Here is a 21,877-nt window from a genome sequence, read left to right on the forward strand (position 1 = left end):
TTTTCGATGATCTCCTTCTTCTGCTTGACCACAATTTTCTTTTGTGTCCTCTGCAGCTTAACACTAGCATGTGCTGGGGTCTATTTCGGTCCCATAATAGCAAAAGTACTCCACTCGATAACAAACCACGTCTGCACTCAAAGAAAGGTGGTGACGAGGTGGTGCATGTGGGAGGATAGCAGAGCGTTATGTTTACGAGCACAACTGCGGGACTTGGCAGCTCTGAGCACTCCGTCAATGACTCACAGTTCATCACAGCTCGCTGATTGACTGACTTGGGAGTGTTTTCCAGCAGAGTTTAATGCTGATGTGTGTATGGAACTATTGCGGCTTGGAATTGACGCGGATTTATGTGTTACAGGAGATGTGAAACAGTCTCTTTTCGTCAATGGATGCTACAACTTTGTGTTTGCTTTCAAAACTTAGCGTGTAGCAGACGTGCACAGTTCACCATGATATTTCTGATCCACTGGTGAAAAGGATTCTTTGATCCTCCCCTCTTTCATCTACAACTGCTTCATGCAACAAAGAGGGTGCAGAAAGTGCTTAGGATTTAATGACTGTATATGTCTTTGTGTTGTCATATTATTTGTTATTTTGTTTTTGTTTTTTACTTCAAGATGGCACCGCGAGAGTGGCTGCCTTTACAGCAACACCTGTATTTAGTTTTTCTACTTCTTCTTTTCCTTTCGTCACTTTGCTGCTGTGAAATGTACATTTCTCTATCCTGAGATTAATATAATAAAGGTTTATCTCATCTAAATTATGTCCACAAGCTCTCACCGGTATAGCGCTCATTTTCTCTATAAACTTCTATTTGCTTCAAAGAACAAGAAATGCAAATTTGTGGCCATCATTGTTTATGATGATATTCCACCTCTACTTGCAGTGGTCCTATGCTTTGGAGAAACCCAACACGGGCAGCGTGTTCAGCCTAGCTTGGTCTGCTGATGGCACGCAGGTGGCTGGAGCATGCGGCAATGGCCATGTCATCTTTGCTAATGTGGTGGAGCAACACTGGGAGTGGAACAACTTTATGATCACCCTTACCAAGAGGAAAACCATGCAGGTAGAGAATACTCTCAATGGACTTCAAACGTAAACGGCAAAAGGACAGCAAATTTCCGGGGTTGTCACATTTGTTTGTTTTGAATTAGTGTCGGTCATTTAAAACATGTTAAAAAGACAGATGTGCTATATAATATTACTTTATGTGGTGTGGTGTTACTCGAACATCCTCTCTCGTAGCAGTAATGTCTAAATTTGACGCAAAATCTGACTCCCCATTCACTCCAAAAACAGCAATCGAAACATCTCTTCCCTTTGAGCTGTAATTCTGTTGTGAGATTTATTCAGACAATTAGCGTTAGAGCTGGAACTCCGATTAAGCTATTGTTTATGTTCTTGATTAATCAATAAATTATTGATTAGATATGAAAACAAACGATCAGCCCATTGGTCCAAAACATAATATTTCAAACTAACGGTGCAGAAAACACACAAGCCAGGTAGACATGCTGATTGTTCTTTTCCCTAAGTATTAGCAGATGTTTGCAAATGTCTTATTTTGAAAAGTGACAAAGTTAATCAGTCCATTGCTTCCTGGAGAATGACAGTAATGTGAGAAAAGTGACTACTGCAGAGGCAGGAATTATGGGGATTCGGTAGTTGTTAATTTAATTGATGAATCATCAAACTAACATACGTATTTTCCGGTGTATAAGGCGCACCCAAATGCCTTCATTTTCTTCAAAAGACGACCTGGTGCCTTACACGCAGGTGCGCCTTATACAGGTAACATCCGACTTACGACCGAGTTCCGTTCCGACCAAATGGTTGTAAGTCGAATGGCCATAGGTCGAAACGGTCGTAAGTCGAAATCCATTCAAAATGTTGAATAGAGTCTTGGAGGCTAAATGACACGCAAACTCCACCCTCTGATGCCATCACACGGTCGATTGCTGTGCAAGAGTGAGATGCTGGCTGGCCAAAATTGTTGTACACATTGCCGGCCTGCTAGCGCGTTGTGGTGCCAGGCGTAGAATTAAGATTTTGAAAATGGGGTCTGGAGGTCTTGGTCGTAAGTATGGGTGGTCGTAAGTCGAGCTTGTCGTAAGTCGGATGTTACCTGTATGTGAAGTCATATTGAGCCACCACAGGTCTCACAACTACTGTCGGCATCAACCAAATCCATTTCGCCTTGTAGAAGAAGTTGTGCGTAACACCAGCCTCTACTGTAGCGCCTTATATTTGGAAAACGTTTATATACAGTAAAGTCTCGTTATATCGATATTCAAGGGAGTCCGAAAAAATATCGATATAACCGGGACTATCGTTATATCCGACCCTGTTTGCATGTAATTTTCTCCGTGCGTGCATAGAAATAGTATCGATATAACCGGGACTATCGATATATCCGATATCGATATAACGAGACGTTACTGTACTTATTCTAAATTTATTTTATTTATATAATATTATTTATTATACTTTTTCCATTGATTGAAGGTGCGTCTTACAGTCCAGTGCCCCATATATATGGAAAATGTTAGAAAATACACCATTCATTGGGGGTGCGCCTTATACACAGTACTTATAAATTAATACAGGGGCTTTTGACTGATATTTGCGGATGTAGTCTGAACACGCCATAGTGTAACATAGTAAAGTCTGACATAATTGCAGGAAATATTTGTACAGGAAAGACTTCAAAGCACAACACAGTGTCCTTTTCCTTTCAAGGCTATCTTTTCCATCCTCCTCTCTGAAATAAGTTTTCCTTCACTCCATCCCTCAACCATGTCTTTCATCTTCCTCCAGCAGCTCCATCAATTCTAATTTACTCACTGTCTGTCTAGATGGGCCTAAAGCATCAAAGTCTGGTGTCTCCAACTTTGTTTCCAAAACATTGAAGCTTAACGGTTGCTTTGACGTACTCATTTCTTATCCCGTCTAACTCCAAAAGAGAGCTTCCAAACATCATCATTTCAGTTTCTTACGCCACTTGAATTATTGTCCCCTTAATGTCGTACGTCATGACTGAGGAGCCCCTGCATCTTTTTTAACTCATTCACTGCCAGACGTTCAAAAATGTGTTCACTCCAGTGCTCATTGTCACTTGAATTCCAGGACCCACAGAATATTGAGTTCAAGGACTACATAAACATTCAATACAGCATTACAAACCTTAAACTCTTCTTTCATCAGAAAAAAAACTTCATTTCCTAAATTATATGGGTCTGGAGTTATATGAGCTTGAAATGAGGGTGCCCTTCCAAAATACAATGCAATACATACATTTTGGTTTTAGAGGTAAGATATTACGAATTTCGGGTTGAGCTAAAAATGGCAATCATTGCGTTATTGTTATTGTTTTTTAATTTTTCAAATGTATTCATGTAGATTTATTGTATTTCTGTGTTCTTGCCTCTCTCTCTTAAAGGACAACCAACACAAGTTTCCTAACTGACATCAGAAAAACGTTTTACAGCATCTAAAATACCCAAAACACACAGGCTGATATTTTTAGTCAAATGCAAAACACCAATAAAAATTCACAATGACCTCGGAGATGCAGAGTTTTAGAAGGTCCCGCCCCCTTGTTCGTGACGTAACGCCAGGATGTCTTGCCTTATTTATGCTTTTTCCTTTTAATTTCGCCATTAACATGGTTCAACATGAAGTTTTCAAACCAAACAAAGTACCCAAAATGAATTGTGTGTCGCTTTCTTGGTCAGGGGCGTTCCTGATGTGACGTCACGTCAGGAATCGTCATCAACTCGAAAACAAGACTTCCTGAATATTCGGCGCAAGTCTTAAAACATAAAATACTGTATAGCTGTATGCCATGGAATCTTTGTAAAATATGCTCAGTAGAAGTCATTTGAAGTCATTTTATAAATTATGGACACAACTTGTCCAGAGGTGTCGGTTGTCCTTTAAAAGGCTATGCTTCTTAAGGACGTAATGTTGCTGCTGAGGGTTATGGCACAACCTGTCAAAATGACGGACAACCTTAAATTTTCTCTCAACTCTTAAAAAAACTCCGTCAATGATAGAAAATAATTGGTTAATAATTGTAAATATTTATACATTCTTGTTTAACTTAGATTTCATTACAAAGGCTTTCATTTGTTACCATAAATCCTCCCGAGTCCTCATAAATGAAGTGAAATTTCAGGTTTTTGATTTGGGCTGGGGACTGCAAATCAAGTTAATTAGTCAGGCTCGGGTGGGGCTTTAATACCCGCGGGTCGGGTCGGGCTGGATTTTTTGGGCCCGATCTTGCCTCTAATTGGCACTTTTTTTTAACAACAGCTGAAGCTGGAACAAAGCGTAATGTTGAACACACGGACGCCACTTGCATACGTATGAAAAAAAAGGCACTTATAGCAATATATTATAGTTGGACCCTGCTTGTTTGGCAGGCAACCAAGTGATGACAATGGCTGCTTTCATTTGCTCGACTTTTTTGTACTGTTTAAAGTCAAGCTGACCACAAAGTAGCATTTACACACATTTAACTCGCCCAAAAGACCATAGAAAAAGGATACATACCTAGAAAAGAAAAAAAAAATGGGTCAGGCATCTTTACTGAATGCAGTTTGTGTAAACCAAACAAACGCGTGTCATCGGTCACTTATTTTCAGCATGGCAGCCGCTTTCTCTGTCTCCCTCCTCCTCCTTTCCTCCTGGACTGCTTTAAACGTGCACATCTGCCAGTGGTTTGTGAATCAGCCAGCTAAATTTACCACCTTGCACTCAAATCTTGTTGTTTTTTTAATTCTTGGTTGTGTTGCTTGTAAATTTGACTTACCGGAAAGAGCAGAAGAGGAAGATTTGTAAAGCTGTAAAAATAACCCCACCTTTCACCTTGCGCTGGAAAAAGGCCCTCTCATTCATTCACACAGGCAGCTGCTAGTGAAGTATTTATCTATGGCAGCACATCAGTAAATGCATACGCACATTCCAATCAGGTAAAAATGTCTTCCTCTGACCACAGTTACCTTATATATTCTTGGATATATGATATACTGCTTCCTGTGTATATAAATAAAACATATGTTCACTGCGCCAATCTTTCATGTGCCATCCTATACTTTATTTATTTATTTATTTATTCCCCCACAGGTGAGGAATGTGATGAACGATGCAGTGGATGTGTTAGAGTTCAGAGATCGAGTCATCAAAGCCTCGCTGGCTTTCGGGCACTTCGTAGTGGCCACATCCCTTCAATGCTACATCTACAAGTGAGCACTTTACTCAGTCCACGCATCCTCGATTCCCACTGCTACGATTTTTCACCCATTTCCTCTGGAAGGAGCTGGAATATTATGTTACTCCACTTTGAGAGTTAACATAAGGGGCCTTATATGGAGATCAATTCACATATGATGCAATTCCCAACCGAAACGTAGTTTCTCTTCCTCAAAGCTGTTTTGATGATAATGTATTGAAAAGTGCATAAAATCATTCAGAATCAGAATGCCTTTAAAAGTCTCACAATGGGGAAATGTGCAATTTAATTCAAGTGATGACCTCATACTTGTGTTGCATTGCTAATTCCAGTTTATATTCACTTACCCGCAATAGTAAATAATAACCATCGTCAACCTAGCCCAGCCTGATTAATGGATGAATAGTATTGGTGTAGTCAATCCCAATTGTAATTTAATGTAACTAATGACTAACAAAGACAAATATTTATCCAATTACAATTCTTGCTCAAGTCTTCATCTTCAGACTGTTAAAAAAAATCCAACTTCAAACACATGGGCATTTTGTTGCTTTATTTTACATGAAGTTGCAAAAAAAAACCTTTGTGATCCTACACTGTAAACTACAACCATAAATAATGAATACAATAAATATAATATGTGTCACCAGTCCTCAGAATTATTGTATCACACCAAATCACAGTTCAATTTAGACAGTTTTTTTTTTGTGAAATTAATTGATTACCCTGTTGCAAATGTTGCAACATTGTCCAAAGGGCTGCCTTGACTCAGGTTTTTTATTTTTTTGGGGGGTGTTAAAATTAAATACAATTCAATGCAATATATATTGATTTATATAGCGCTTTAACAACAGCTGAAGCCTTAACAAAGTGCTTTCAAATTTGAATGCTTGCAGCTTGAACATTTGGAATGACTACAAATGTGGCATTTATTTATAATTATTATTATCTAGCTCGCTATCTGTTTGCTAGCTATTAGCTAGATAGCTTTCTATATATTTGAGGTATTCCGGGTTGAGTGAACGCTGTGTGCACGTGTGGCTGCAGCTGCTCACCCACAGAAAAACTTATCCTGTGACTGTAAAATGACATTGAGAGTTTTTAAAGGTGCAAGAAAATATTATTATTATTATTATTATTATTATTATTATTATTATTATTATTATTATTATTATTATTATTATTATTAACATGGACAATACAATACAATACTCAATACTTTTTCACATATTCAGAGACTTTTCTTTAAACATTATTAGAAGGGGCTTAGTCTTTTTTTTCCCCGACGAATTTCCCCCCTATGTTTTTATATTTCATGTCATTGGCATCGTTTGAATAATTTATGGAGGCTTCTTTAAAAAAAAATCCCCTCCAAATTGTATCATGGGCCAGCCTGCCGCAGGGGTAACTATAATGGCTGGCATCATTGATATGGCTGGCATCATTGATATTTTTACAGCACAATATAATCACCTCCAACATTTTTGCGCCATGGATTGGACTTGCTGCCTCATGTTCTAGCCAGTGAGTTTGTAATCCATTAACGCAACATTTTTTTTATCATATTGTATATCTTGTCCATATCTTATTTCTATCCATGGCCTTGTCTGTGGTTATTTTCACTATGAATTCCTGTGTTTTCCCAAAAGAATGATAGGACCACATATTTCTGTATTTTGTTTGTGCCAGCACACGAAACTGGAACACTCCCCTCATATTTGACCTGAAGGAGGGAACAGTCAGCCTCATTCTGCAAGCAGAGAGGTAAGTCGCAAATGCTAAATCCCGGCAAGCAGAGGAACAGGAGAGCCGGGCACGGTCATAGCATCGCCTCACAGCCTCACCATGGCTTGATTCCACACACACAGGATCTGTGCTGTAGCTTAGCCAAAGTATGTCATATAATAAGTCTCCTAGTGTAACCGCACGGGAAAATCAGATTAATGTTGAGTAGCTCTTGTGCAGCACTCCAGTGCATTGTCGCTGACACTCATCCTACTGCTAAATAGATTACTTGTCATTCTCTAATCACTGCCGAGCCGCCAACGTCACGCTGAGTAACTCGCCGCTGTTTTGACTTTGCATAAAAGTCGTCTACCTAATGACCGTCTGCTTTATTAGATGAGCAGCCGCACGGCATCCGTATGAAAGTCGACTCACTGTATCGTCTTTCCTTCCCTCGCTGCCACTCAGGCATACTCTTCTGGTGGATGGCGCAGGGTTGTATATATTCTCCTATGAGGGTCGACTCATCTCCTCCCCTAAATTTCCCGGTATGAGGGCTGACATGCTCAACGCTCAGTGTGTCTCTCTCAGTAATGATACCGTCGCCATCCGTGACAAAAGTGATGAAAAAGGTGAGAGGTTTGCATTATTAAATATGGTTAGGAACATTGAATGGTCATTGCTATCTTTTTATTTATTATTTTAACTAGTCATCCTTCTCTTTGACGCCTCGACCGGCAAACCTCTCGGTGACGGGAAGTCTTTGACTCACAAGGTAAGCAAATCCATTTGTGGGTGGGACTTCTGGCTCTTGAGATTATTTTTGGGAATATAAACAGAACCAAAAAAAAACATCAATCTCCTTAGTGAGTACTCCTCAAATGGCCTCTTCAAGCATTTTTTAAGATGTTTTGTGTTTTCTTTGGCAAACGATACTTGAAAGTGGCCATAAAACACATGTCAATATATGCAGGAGTGGCTCAACAAAAATAGTCTGTCTGGCCAACTCATGGATTGTGCCTTTATGTTTTTGTCAATTATAGATTTCAGAGCTTCTTCAAGCCCTGCATTGTGAACACAAAATGCTGGCTACAGCAGTAAGTCATCCAAATGGGAAATCAAATCTTCTTTTCCTTTCGGCTTTTCCCTTCAGGGGTCGCTACAGCGAATCAATGTCCGACATCGAACCCGGTTTTGTTCATCCTTTTCTCTCACACCAGCTACCTTTATGTCCTCTTTGACCACATCCATAAACCTCCTCTTCGGTCTTCCTCTCGGTCTCCTGCCTGGCAGTTCAAGGCTCAGAATCCTTCTCCCGATATAGTCACTCTCTCTCCTCTAGACATGTCCAAACCATCTCAGTCTGGCCTCTCTGACTTTCTCTCCAAAGCCTCTAATATGAGTTGTCCCTCTAATGTACTCATTCCTGATCCTATCCAACCTGTTCACTCCCAAAGAAAACCTCAACATCTTCATCTCCGCTACCTCCAGCTCCGCTTCCTGTCTTTTCTTCAGTGGCATTGTCTCCAAACCCTTCTATCACACATCACACCTGACATTTTTCTCCAGCCGTTCCAGCCAGTCTGGAAACACTTCTTCACCTGTTTTCCACACTCTCCATTGCTCTGGACAGTTGACCCCAAGTACTTAAAATCCTCCACTTTCTTTATCTCTTCCAAATAGGAAATCAAATAAAGTAAAAAAATACAAATGTTTTTTTTTTTAAGTGTCGCTTTAAGTAATGTAACTCGAGGGGTCACTTTAAACTTCCGTCTTCCTCTGCGCATTATTCGCCCTGTCTCACTCTTACTTTTACTGCTCGAGCACCACTGGCGGCCATTAGAAAAAATGCAGAAATTTGCCACATTTTTGCATAACCCGCAGGGTTGAAATTGACAGCTTGTGACAAAAGTCACGGCTTAGGTTCCGGAAATTACGGTAAATGCTTGCTACAGTAAAGTCTCGTTATATCGATATCGGTTATATCGATAGTACTGCTTATTACGATACTATTTCAATGAACGCAAGGAGAAAATTTACATGCCGCGGGATCGGATATATCGATAGTCCGGTTATATCGATATTTTTTACGACTCCCGAGAATATCGATATAACGTGACTTTACTGTATTTAATTTTGCCACCATTTAACGTGAGTTTAATAAGTTATCCATTATAGTGCAGCAATGTTTATTTGCACATGTTTTTATCATTGCGCTCCTTTCATGTATCCAATACTAAAAATATCTCATAATATAATCCTAGTTACAACTGCAAATATCCACGATAAAAATGAGTAAAGCATTAAAAAAAATCAGGAGTAGCAACATTTGTTGTCTGCATTCTGCTGTCTTCCAGCACTCTAGCTTAAGCCAGCTGGCAAGGACCTCAAACAAATGTGCGTGCACACATTGGCTTCTATAGAAGTTCCACACATACACACACACTTCTTGGATGTCTGTGTGTATGTGACTCCTTCTTACACAGGCACACACTCTGCAACAAGATTGTGGAGGTCACAGTGCAAATGTATGTCTTGCTTCTGTCACTCACTTATTTTTCTGTGTGTGTTTTCTCTGTGTGTGTGTGTGTGTTTTCTCTGTGTGCAGCTGGAAGTGGTGGAGATAGCTCTTGATCAATGTGGTCCATCCACTGAAAGGAAGATCGCTTTGATCGACAAGAATCGTGACCTTTACCTCACTTCAGTGCGTTACCTCGGACGTGAACCCAAAATCTGCAAAATTGGTAAGAAGTTAACACGGTGAAACCAAGTGTGACAGTTTTAAAGGGCAACCGACGTCACTTTTTTGTTTTTTAACTGACATCAGAAAAACGTTTTATAGCATCTAAAACAGGGGTGTCAAAGTCATTTTTTGCCGCGGGCCACATTGTTGTTATGGTTTCCTCTCTAGGGCCGTTATGAATTTGGGGAACCCATTAGAATGTTTAAATCCCTTCAAATATTACATATAGAGCACACAGCAAATTAATGAATAACTCGTTTTCAAATCTGAAGTCAAGAATAATGACTTTTATTGTGGTTGAGATCCAAAAATATGAAATTTTGGCTCAGATTTTAGCAATCATCATGGAATTTAACAAGTTTGATTTGCTTTCGCGGGCCGAAAAAAAATATGTGGCGGGCCGGATTTGGCCCGCGGGCCTTGACTTTGACACCTGTGATCTAAAATATCCAAAACACGCAGTACGATATTTTTAGTCAAATGCAAAACACCAATAAAAATGACTTACAGTGTCCAAAATCTGCAAAAAATTGAGCTGCGAATTGGTCATTTTCAGAAAGTCCCGCCCCCAGTTCGTGACGTCATGCCAAGACGTCTTGCATTGCTGGAGAATAAAAACAATGGCTTCAGATTCGGATAATATGCTTTCTTGTTACACATCCAGTTATGAATATGATTCAAATAGTTCTGAAGAGCAAAGCATACATGTTTGCCATCGATTAAAGAAGTCCTTCCGTGTCATTTTGAGGCATCTGGACTGCAATGTAACGTCCCACAAAAGAGGCAGAAAAATGGCGACCAGCTCCTGTGAGGAATGAATCAGCCTGTTTCCACAGGCTGATACATTCCTTGCATAGAGCTTGGACTCCCTCTGCTGGCGGCTTTTGGATGTAACACAAGGGTTAAAAAAAAAAAAAAAACAGTACAGCAAAATACATTGACGTGATGGAAAGACGCTACAATGCGTCTTTTTTACGGCCAACTCAAAAACAAGACTTCCTGAATGTTCAGCGCGAGTCTTAAAACGTAAAATATAGCTATATGCGGTGGAATCTTATTAAAATACGCCCAGTAGAAGTCATTTGAAGCCATTTTACAAATTATGGACACAACTTGTCTGGAGACGTCGGTTGTCCTTTAAGTGTTTTTTTTTGTTTGTCTGTTTGTTTTTGTGCTGTCTATTAACTAATTCACTGCTAGACATGTGCAAAAATATGTCCACTCCTGTGCCAGGGATTTTGTCATTGTCCCTAGATACCAAAATGCAAGATTTTTTTCAATAATTTTCTATATATTATTTCCAAATACAATGTTTTAACTCATTCACTGCCAGACAATGTGTCCACTCCAGTGCCAGGGTTTTTGCCATTGTCATTAGAGTTCCAGGACCCACAGAATATTGAGTTTTAGTACTACATAAACATTTTATACAGCGTTAGAAACCTTAGACTCTCTTCTTTCATCAGGAAAAAAAGTTAATTCCTAAACTAAATGGGTCTGGAGTTATATGAGCTTGAAATGAGGGTGGTTGTCCAAAATCCAATGCAATACATGCATATTGGTTTATATAGGGCTTTAACAACAGCTGAAGCTGCAACAAAGCACTACCATGGAAAAAAAGGAAATGCTGCCCCCTTGTGGAAAAGAAAAAAAAATCATTGCCAGAGGCCATGGCCAACGCTTTATCGGCACCCAAACAAGAAAAAACAAAACCCAAACAAATTCAGGAATGGCGCTCTACGTCATATTTTCAATTCCCGAATAAATTTGTGAATGGCAGTGAATGAATTAACAACATTGTGATACGTGTGTTGTAGGTAGCATGATTCACAGCATGGCCTGGAACAATGCGGCAAACATCCTGTGTGGTATCCAAGACAATCAGTTTACAGTGTGGTACTACCCAAATGCTGTCTTCATCGATAAGGAGCTGCTTCCAAAAACTCTTTACATAAAGGATGGCAGGTAAGACTTATTTTTTATTGTTTTGATTGTTTTTAATGCTGAGTGAAAAGTGACTGCTTTATCACACTGACCGAGTAGAATCCGTCGCCGCAGGAATCCCCAATTGTGCAATTTCCCGCCAATTTCAAACTTTCCGTGGAAATATTACATGTGAATGTCTTTTTTTTTCAACCATAGAGCTTGATCTGGTGGTCAGACACTGCTGTTCTTTTGTTAAATACATCCTCTTTTTTTGTCTTTGTTGTTCATAGCCACGTTACAAAAGTAGCAACATATGTCCGTCATGTTCATTTTGGCATCCATTACTCCAAGGGGTTATTATTATTTCCTCCACAGATATACTATACGGTGATACCTTGGCTTACGAACGTAATTGGTTAATTGGAGTTTATAAGGCGAAAAGTATGTATCCCAAAAATTAATTTCCCATAGGAAACCATTAAAATGAGAATAATCCATTCCCAGTTCCCCATAAAACATAATGTTCTACTTTCTAATTTTCTAAGAATTAAAACTACACAAAATATACCTTATCTTATGTATAATAAATGTGCTATGGTATTGTAATTAAAGAAATAAACTGCACTTCATAATAAAGTTGTTTTATTTACCTTTGTGATGGTCGTTGATGGCTTGATGGAATGGAGTGGGAGGTGGGAGGGAGGGGGTTACTGTTTGGATGGAGAGTCACCTTCCATAAGGACTGTCCCCTGCTAGCTGCTTTTCATTAATCCAAATCAACATCAGTTTTTCAACCTCTTCTATTGCCTGAGATCGTTGCTTTATCAACACAGAAACACCCTTAGCCACATGTTGCAATGGTCGACTTAGCGTACTGGTCCTGTGCCGCTAAGTCACACAAACGCACACATCGTTTGTGTTTTTCGATGATCTCCTTCTTCTGCTCGACCGTAACTTTCTGTTGTGTCCTCTTCGGCTTAACACTAGCCTGTGGTGGGGTCTTTTTCGGTGCCATAAAAGCAAAAGTATCCACTTGATAACAAACCACGTCTGCACTCAGTGCACTGAAAGTGAGTGTGGGAAAAAAACATTTACTGGGGGTCCGGTCCGCCTTATAATCCGGTGTCCCTTATACACTGGAAAATACAGTATTGATTTTTTGACCCTGTGGCCATGCAAACTGTTATACTTTTGTGTTGACATTACTCCTCCTTCCACTTTCAAGCGAGTTCAGCCATGCACCCCACATTCTAAGCTACGTGGACACCAAGGTTCGATTACGGCAAAGGGACGGTTCCTTGCTTTACACCAGTGTGCCTCCATACGCCGTGCTCCTCCACGAAAACACCAGCTCGGCACGCTGGGAGGACGCACTTCGCCTCTGCCGCTTTGCCAAGGTAAAAGGGGGTCTGTTTTACGCCGAAACAGCACATTTGTTATTCTTATATGGAGTGTTTCTCTTGATGTGACATACCGCGAACGCTATCGTTTAGACACAGTTGGGCTTCCTGCGGTGTATGTCACGCTCGAGTGGGCATTCGCCTGTGAACCAGTCGGAAATGTAAAGGTAGCAGACAGGTTTATTGCTTCGACCAGCAGGCTTTAATTACCCTTCAATTAGCCTAGTGACACCATTTGCGCCATTTAGCCCCACTAGAGCTCACAAAGCAATAGACGGTGGTAACTCTACTTACAAAGTTAATTGGTTTTGGAAGTTTTTTTTTTTTTTGCTTGAACATTTTGTAAGTAGATTGTTGCAAAAACAATAAATAAAATATACTCACAAATACAATGCAATAAATAAAATACAATTATAAATAGAAACAAGAGAGAAAGCTACACAGAAATATGTAACGAATACATGTTACGCAAAAAAATAAATAAACTAATGGGTATTTAGCTTAAAAAAAAAGCGGAAAACATGACGACAACCTTCGATACAAAAACACAAAAAAAAAATTCCTTGCATTTGCAGGAACAGTCTTTGTGGGCATGTCTGGCTGCCATGGCGATCGCCAACAGAGAGCTGACCACGGCGGAGATGGCCTACGCTGCCATTAAAGAGGTAATGGATCCGTCAGAGTAGCGCCTTTTGAGTGACTCTGAAGTGAACACGCGGTGGGCGAGCTTTAATCTCACTTGTTTCCTCATCCGCTTCTTCAGTTACCGCGAGTGCATTACATCAACTTCATCAAGCAACAGCCGTCCAAGGAGTCGTCTTTGGCCCACCTGCTGCTTTTCAGCGGGCAGGTCCAAGAGGCGGAGGCCACTCTGTTACAAGCTGGACTTATCTATCAGGCAATCCGAGTCAACATTGATTTGTTCAATTGGGAGAGGTAGGCTAAATGTTTCTATGTGTGTCAGCATAGTCTCAAACTCATGACAAAGAGTTAGCGGACACCAGGGCAGACAACTCTGAAAAGTTGCCATAAAGTTGCCCCATTTTTCACAACTTGAAACACAATAAGATGACTAATCGCAAAAAAAAACATTGTTGCAAACTATAAAGGATTTTTGTTTAATTAAGGAAGTACCTACAACAAATGCTCCCTTGCTTAATTTATGGTAAATATCCCCTGCTGAAGATTTTGCTCCAGTTGTCATCATGGTGCACAATGCAATGTTTGCGTTACGTTGTCTGCTAAAAGCCACGTGGACTCCTCTTTCTAAGCGCGTTTCAAAACTCTCAATGGTGACTTTACAGTCACGGTATAGTCCAAAGCACAATACAGGCTTCTGATTGGCTGCTGTGCAGAGTATGCAAATTGCCAACGAACCTTCGTTTGGTAATGTGCAAATTGCCAAATTAATGTTTGTTTGGTAATTTGCATACTCGGCACGGCAGCCAATCAGAAGCTTGTTTCGTGCTTCGGACTATACCGTGACTGTAAAGTGTACTTGAGAGTTTTGAAACGCGCTTAGAAAGAGGAGTCCACGTGGCTTGTAGCGGTTTGCTCGTAGCTTTTGCTTGCTTAATTGATTAAAACAAACATTTGATTTGAAATAATATAACCGGGATATCGATATATCCGACCCTGTTTGCATAATGCGTGCATATATATCCGATATATATAACAAGACTTTACTGTATATATATATATATATTTTTATTATTTTTTATTTATTTTTTTTTTTCTTGATGAAGTTGTTGGCCACCCGGGCTGAGACATTTTGAAAGTGGTACGCCCAACGTAAAAGTTGTACGCCCCGGGCCTCCGGGCAGACGTTATTTCAAACACTGGTGTCAGTCAAAATTCAGCCTTGTTGGTCCATCTAAAATGTATAGATGCATATTGGTGTGTTTCCAGGGCACTTGAGCTGGCAGTCAAACACAAAACCCACGTCGACACTGTGCTGGCCTATCGGGAAAAGTTCCTGCTGACATTTGGCAGGAAAGAAACCAATAAGAGGTTCCTGCAATACGCGAAAGGGGTAAACTGAAACAGCTTTTTTATATTTTCCCCCTCAAATTAATTGATTCTGGCAGCAATCTCGTGCAGTTTAACAATGGGGTTTTTCTAACAGTCCCGCACCGTTTACAAGCCTTTCACTCACGGTTTACACATCCAAATCTTGATACAAACACTCCGCCGTTAATCAGTTCCATACCTGAAATATTACCCAGGAAATGAGCTTATTTGGTGGGGATGTTTCTGTCCCTTCTGTCCGTCTCTCTCTCTCTCTTTCTCAGGTTGAAGTGGATTGGGAAAAAATCCAAGCCAAAATCGAGATGGAGTTGTCTAACGAGAGAGTGAAAGCTGCTAACGCGTCTGTCAAAAGCAGCTTGGCCCAGCGACATTAATTGTCAAGAGGAAATTTCTCATTCCCTTCAAGATCAGTCACAAGGCTAATGAGTAAAAAAAAAGAGTTCACCATCTTTCTGAATGATATCTAAAAAAACAATGGGGAAAAAATTGCATATTTAGGAATTATTGGTGCAAAACTGGACATGAATGATTATTGCCCAATTTCAAAGGACAACCGACGTCTCCGGACAAGTTGTGTCCATAATTTGTAAAATGACTTCAAATGACTTCTACTGAGCATATTTTACAAAGATTCCACCGCATATAGCTATATTCTAGGTTTTAAGACTCGCGCTGAATATTCCGGATGTCTTGTTTTTGAGTTGGTGACGAGTCCTCACCCTACGTCACTGAAGGACGCCCCTGACCGAAAAAAGGACACATTGTAGCAGTCCTTCCATCACGTCAATGCATTTTGCTGTACCTGTTTGGTCTGAAAGCTTCGTGTTGCACCAAAAAGAGGCAGAAGAGGGCGACAAAGCTCCGTGTAAGGAATTAATCAGCCCGTTTCCACAGGCTGATTAATTCCTTACACGGAGCTTTGTCGCACTCTTCTGCCTCTTTTTGGTGCTACACCCCCCCCATTGCCTCAAAATGGCACGGAATAAATTCTTTAATCGATTGCAAACATGTATGCTTTCATCTTCAGAACTATTTGAATCATATTCATAACTGGATGAGTAACAAGAAAGCATATTCTCCCAATCTGAAGCCATTGTTTTGATTCTAGAGCAAGGCAAGACGTCTTGCGGTGACACCACGAACAAGGGGGCGGCACCTTCTGAAACTGACCACTTCCGGGTTCATTTTTATTGGTGTTTTGCATTTGACTAAAAATATCATACTGCGTGTTTTGGGTATTTTAGATGCTATAAAACGTTTTTTTTCTGATGTCAGTTAGGAAATATCATACTGCGTGTTTTGGGTATTTTAGATGCTATAAAACGTTTTTTTTCTGATGTCAGTTAGGAAACAAAAAAGTGATGTCGGTTGTCCTTTAAGTTTCTCTTTGAACTTCATAAGATGGGCACCCGCAGTCATTTGCACATATCCCTTTTCACATATTTGTGACATTACCACAGGAAAAACACCTCTGTAGCCTCTCGTATCATATCTACTATTTCACACTCATTATTAATCTTTGCAATCTGTGTCATTTAGTGATTTAGTCCGGTTTGGAATGTGTTTATAGAATATGATAGACATTTTTTTATGTTTTAAACAAGAAACAAAACATTAAAACACATGTTACTTTATTAGTTGTCCTTGTATTCTTACATATAATTTTTACATATATATTTTTTTATATTTGTAATCAAGAATAATCTTTAACAAATATTTTAACAGTAAAAGTGCCCAAGTTCTTGTTTTTCCATGTGAAAACTCCAAATGATTATCATGAACTTTAACTTAATATTCTCCTCACGTTAGATGACATTGACAAAAAAAGTGGCGCAATTTAGCGTTAGCTATTATGTCTAATAATGACAGCTAATGCTAAACAAATTCCCTCGTTGCAGTTTATTAAAAAAATACAAAATAAAATAAACAACTTGGCTATTTCAAACCAAAATAATGTTTTTTTGTGCAGTTTGTGCAAGTGTCCTAAATGCAGATTTTATTTTGTATCCTGTTAAGATATACATATTTCCATGGCCTGTAAAAAGTAGTGAAAAGTGAAATGGGGGGTCTACTTTTCTTTTTTTTCTTTTTAGACTTCTGATTCAGTACTGGTTATGTGTTTTTTTGTGAAGGGTCATGTTGTAGACCCCTAAATATATACATTTTCACCAGGATGCAAAAAGACTATTATAATAATGTGAATAAAAAATAGTGATGAAACTGAAAGAAAGATTGTAATAAAAACGTTGTCAGGAACAGAAAAAAACATTCAAGAAAATATATTAATTTTGTAATGTTGGTATTAATGTATGTCCATGCAGAAGGAAGGAAGGACAAAAGCTCATTTGAGAAAGGTCGATGTCCACAATTATGTTTTTTTTTTATTTGTTTTGGTGCATATCTGAACGTCATCTTTGCAATGCATCATACAAGCCCTGTTCCGCCTCCACCACTGAACTCCCTTCAACAACTATTTGGAGGCAGGTGACGGCCATTGTTAAGGCATAGTCCAAATTTAAAATTTAGTTTTAATAGTTAGTTAGTTAGCAGTGAATGAGCAGTGTCTGAAATTCATGACAAAACCCGGGCAGACAACTCTGAAAAGTTGCCTGCCCGGCCATAAAGTTGCCTGCCCCATTTTTCACAACTTGAAACACAATAAGACGACTAATCGCAAAATTAAAAAAAAACATTGTTGCGATGTATAAAGGATTTTTTTTTTTAATTAAGGAAATCCTCCCTTGCTTAATTTATGGTAAATATCCCTTGCTGAAGATTTTGCTCCAGTTGTCGTCATGGTGCACAATGCAATGTTTGTGTTGCGTTGTCTGCTTAAAGCCACGTGGACACCTCTTTCTAAACGGCTTTCAAAACTCTCAAGTCCACTTTTCAGTCACGGTATATTCCGAAGCACAAAACAGGCTCCTGATTGGTTGCCGTGCCGAGTATGCAAATTGCCGAACGAACGTTTGTTTGGTAACTTGCATTTGCTTAGAAAGAGGAGTCCATGTGGCTTGTAGCGGTTTGCTTTTAGCTTTTGCTTTATTGAATAAAACAAACGTTTGATTTGAAAAACGTATATATATATTTTTTTTTTCTGGAAGACATTGTCGGCCCGACGTAAAAGTTGTACGCCCTGGGCCCTACCCGGTAGATATTATTTCAAACACTGGAATGAATTAAGATGCCCGTAGTGTCCATTATTCCTGAAAGGGTTAATTTCATGCCTTTATCACAATACAAATGCAGATATGAAAACCTTGCCACTGAACTGATAGCTGTTAAGCAAAAAGTGCTCATTCACATTTAGTACTGAGCAACTGAAATCCTACTCCTCACATTTCTTTTTTTTACATTCTTGTGCATGTCTCCACAGTGCATATTTATTTGAGGAAAAGGAGACTGAACCGTTCTCCAAGGGCCGCCATGGGAAGACATCAGTTTTATATGACTGTGTTAAAATTTCATGTAAGCTACTGGAGAACGCTTATGCCGTCGCCCATGTGAGACCGTCACTCAGCATTCACACGTCTTAAGCCTCATAAAATGACCACCATTTTCTCGGGGGTCGCTCCCCTTCTCATCTGGCCCTTAAGTGGGTTCTAAACATGGATTTGTGCTCTAAGTGCTAACCCCCTTCCACCCACAGATTTCTCTCTGGAGGAGCAACGCCATCAGTCATGGTCAAGCCAGTGTTGGATTACATGATCCTGCGCAATCACGCTCCTCTTCGCGTCGCTTTGAAAAAGAAACCAGACTGGTCTGTAATTGTGAACTGTTCTTTTTTCATGACTTAGTCAAAGTAAGTCTTTCTGCCTATTTAAACCACGTAAGCAGGATGTAAATCCTGCCGCTTGTGATATATGTGGTGTCAAGAGTAGTTTTTGAATTGTTGCAAAAAGGTCACCTCATATTTCATTAGGCAGCAATGCCTGCAGAATGAATGATGGTTCCTGTGCATCCAACCCCAACCTCCTCCTTTCGAAGACACAAGAGACTTTTGAAAGTGTTCATGTTGGCCGATGTCAGTTTTAAGTGAAATTCAAGTGGATCCGTTCCCTGTGGAAGCAGGAGGGGGTCTTTTTAAATATACATTTGATATTTTTTTCCTTCAAGGTCTGGGGCGGAAAGCACCCTCAATTGACATGCATGAGTATTGCACAACTTAACTCATTCACCGCCATTCACAAATTTATTCGGGAATTGAAAATATGACGTAGACAGCCGTTCCTGAATTTGTTCTGGTTTTGTTTTGTTTTTTTCATGCTTGGGCGCCGATACAGCGCTAGCCATGGCCTCTGGCAATGTTTTTTTCTTTTTTTAATAATTAAAAATCCTGCTTTTTTTGCTCAAATCTTTGAATTAAATTGCTCAGATTTACTTCTTTTTTTTTTTTTAACCGGAACAGATCACCAGCATTACTCACCGGCGAGCTCAAGAATCCCTGTTCAAGTGTAATTCTGTTATGTTTTACTGTACTTTCAAAGTTACACAAAATCTTTAACTCATTCGCTGCCATTCACTCATTTATTCAGAAATTTAAAATGTGACGTAGAGCGCCATTCCCGGATTTGTTCGGGTTTAGTTTTTTCATACTTGGGTGCCAATAAAGCGCTTATTTTCCTTTACATAAAGGCAGCATTTCCCTTTTTTCCATGTTCGTGCTAAACCAATATGTATGTATTGCATTTCATTTTGGACAACCACCCTCATTTCAAGCTCATAAATCTAGACTCATAATTATGCAATTAACTCATTTTTTTCTGATGAAAAAAGAGAATCTAAGGTTTCTAACGCTGCATTGAATGTTTATGAAGTCCTAAAACTCAATATTCTGTGGGTCCTGGAATTCAAGTGACAATGACAAAAACCCTGGTACTGGAGTGGAAACATTTTTGGACGTCTGGCAGTGAATGATTTAATATGAGTTAATATCATTTCTACTAACTGTTTTCAAAAAGAAGAGCATCATTAAAAAATAATCCCAGACGTTCATTTGCATTCAAAAGGCGATCGTAGTCTCTCTTTTATTGTCAACAGTCAATGTTAAAATTGCACTTGAGAGTAAAAGTCAAAAGTATTTCAAGAGGATATTGTCTTAATGCACGTTGTTTTCATCAGACAGAGTTCCGAGATGTCCTTGGCCCGAGCTGCCGCACTTCCGACCCCTCCAGAACATCCATCCTGTGTTCTCCAGCCCCCGGCCCCACCGCCCTGCCTCTACCCGGACCGCTCGTCTCATTTTCGGCCAGCAAGTTATCGTCGGATCTGTCCCGGTGCATCTCCTGCATGCTCTCCTCGTACGTGGGCAAATATTTGACCTCGTCGTAGGCTGGCAGGTTGGGCGAGGCGAAGTCCACCGGGTTGCACTCGGGGTAGCGATCCAGCAGGGAGTCCTGGGAGGCGGACGCCGGGCCGTGGAAGAGCGAGGGCTCCTCCCCGCGGTCCTGGTGCGGGTGGCGGCGCGGTCTCGGGCACACTATCCTCTGGATAAAGTAGCCCATGGCGAAGAGGAGCAACAGGATGAGGATGCCAGACAACTTCCGCGTGAACCAGCCCACGTTGTCGAAGAAGATGTGGATCGGAAGCTTACAGCAACGAACGGTTGTGCCCCCTCCCACCCCTCCTCCACCACCACCGCCTCCGTCGCGGCTGCTACTCCCGTTCCCGGCGACGATGGGCGGGCAGCACTGTTGGCCGTCGGCGCACTGGACCTCCCCGCAGCTCCGTAGGGCTTGACACACAGAGAGGAGGCACACCGAGAAAAAGCCGCCCGTGCATCCGCCGACACCCAGATGGAACATCGCTGCCGGCTGTAACGTTCTTTGGAGGGACCCCCCCCCTCGTCGAGGTAACCGTGCGGCGTGCAAGGCAGCTGTGTGGTGATCCGACTCTCACTGCAGCGAGGCGCGGGATAGCAGGTGCACCCCCCTCTCCAACCTTTCCTTCCCATTCTCCTCCTCCTAGGCAGACCTCTGTGATTGGAGTGGATCATTGATGAGCATCATGAATTTCTGATGCTGTGATCTCACGTCCGTTTTCCAAGTGGAAATACACATCCGGTCCGAGCCATTGAACTTAGTAGTGACAGTAAAACAACAATATTTTGTCACTCTTAACCATCATATTATGTTGAAAAGAATCACGTTGATTATGTTGTGGGTCATTTTTTACCCAGTATGTAAAAATCCACACAAAACAGTCAAATAATAGGTCACATCAGCAACAACTGTTTCTACTTGAAAAGAGAAACAATATACGTATTTTATATCCCATTGGGATATTTTAGAACTGTTTTGAAGAAAGGAAAGGGAAAGGATAGACAGTGCTTTAGTCAACACAAAAATGGAAATGGATAAAATTGAACCCTCAACGCAGGTTTGTCAAAGTAATTTTTTTGCCACGGGCTACATTGTAGTTACGGTTTCCTCTCGAGGGCCGTTAGAATGTTTAATCCCCTCCACATATTACATATAAAGAGAAGAAGAAATTGAAAAATAACCAGTTTTAAAATCTAAAGTAAAAAATAATGACTGTTATTGTGGTTCACATGAGACAAATTGAAATTTGGGTGCAGACTAGCAAGCATCATGGAATTTCACAAGTTTGATTTGCCTTCGCGGGCCGAATAAAATAATGTGGCGGGCCAGATTTGGCCCCCGGGCCTTGACTTTGACACCTGTGCCTTAACGTAATATGAGGCTTAAGTGCATTTTTAGTTGTAACATAAATTGATGGATTATTTACATTTAAAAATCCCTCTTTTAAAATTATAAGCCCCAGGATGCTGAAATTTATGTTCATGAAACACATTGTCAG

At 40.3% G+C, this 21,877-nt stretch overlaps 2 protein-coding genes and 1 long non-coding RNA gene across 3 annotated transcripts in view; 1 reads left to right on the forward strand and 2 right to left on the reverse strand.

Annotated features, from left to right (window-relative positions):
• Nucleotides 1-7,517, reverse strand: part of LOC148888601 (uncharacterized) — a 33,303-nt gene extending 25,786 nt beyond the window's left edge. Inside the window, exon 1 of the long non-coding RNA XR_016117233.1 lies at nt 7,397-7,517. This is a non-coding gene — a long non-coding RNA (uncharacterized LOC148888601). The remainder of the gene's footprint in view (nt 1-7,396) is intronic.
• ift80 (intraflagellar transport 80 homolog (Chlamydomonas)) overlaps nt 1-16,692 on the forward strand; it is a 45,670-nt gene extending 28,978 nt beyond the window's left edge. Inside the window, exons 9-20 of the mRNA XM_089014455.1 lie at nt 890-1,069; nt 5,131-5,249; nt 6,926-7,000; nt 7,430-7,593; nt 7,672-7,736; nt 9,570-9,705; nt 11,522-11,669; nt 12,856-13,027; nt 13,606-13,695; nt 13,794-13,966; nt 14,939-15,062; nt 15,322-16,692. Coding sequence (XP_088870581.1) covers nt 890-1,069; nt 5,131-5,249; nt 6,926-7,000; nt 7,430-7,593; nt 7,672-7,736; nt 9,570-9,705; nt 11,522-11,669; nt 12,856-13,027; nt 13,606-13,695; nt 13,794-13,966; nt 14,939-15,062; nt 15,322-15,432 — 1,557 coding nt within the window. The 3' untranslated portion in view covers nt 15,433-16,692. The remainder of the gene's footprint in view (nt 1-889; nt 1,070-5,130; nt 5,250-6,925; nt 7,001-7,429; nt 7,594-7,671; nt 7,737-9,569; nt 9,706-11,521; nt 11,670-12,855; nt 13,028-13,605; nt 13,696-13,793; nt 13,967-14,938; nt 15,063-15,321) is intronic.
• Nucleotides 16,693-16,829: 137 nt separating this feature from the next.
• On the reverse strand, nt 16,830-20,979 carry c15h3orf80 (chromosome 15 C3orf80 homolog). The gene has a single exon (XM_089014461.1). The coding sequence runs from the start codon at nt 20,860-20,862 to the stop codon at nt 20,176-20,178; it is 687 nt and encodes a 228-aa protein (XP_088870587.1). The 5' UTR covers nt 20,863-20,979; the 3' UTR covers nt 16,830-20,175.
• Between the last annotated feature and the right edge of the window lie 898 nt (nt 20,980-21,877).

This window comes from Hippocampus bargibanti, linkage group LG14 (assembly GCF_051943395.1).
Source record: "Hippocampus bargibanti isolate YZ-2025 linkage group LG14, ASM5194339v1, whole genome shotgun sequence".
NCBI lineage: Eukaryota > Metazoa > Chordata > Actinopteri > Syngnathiformes > Syngnathidae > Hippocampus > Hippocampus bargibanti.

Bases quoted from the DNA above. Each gene is read 5' to 3' on its own strand.
- c15h3orf80 (XM_089014461.1), bottom strand. From the start codon at position 20,862: ATGTTCCATCTGGGTGTCGGCGGATGCACGGGCGGCTTTTTCTCGGTG.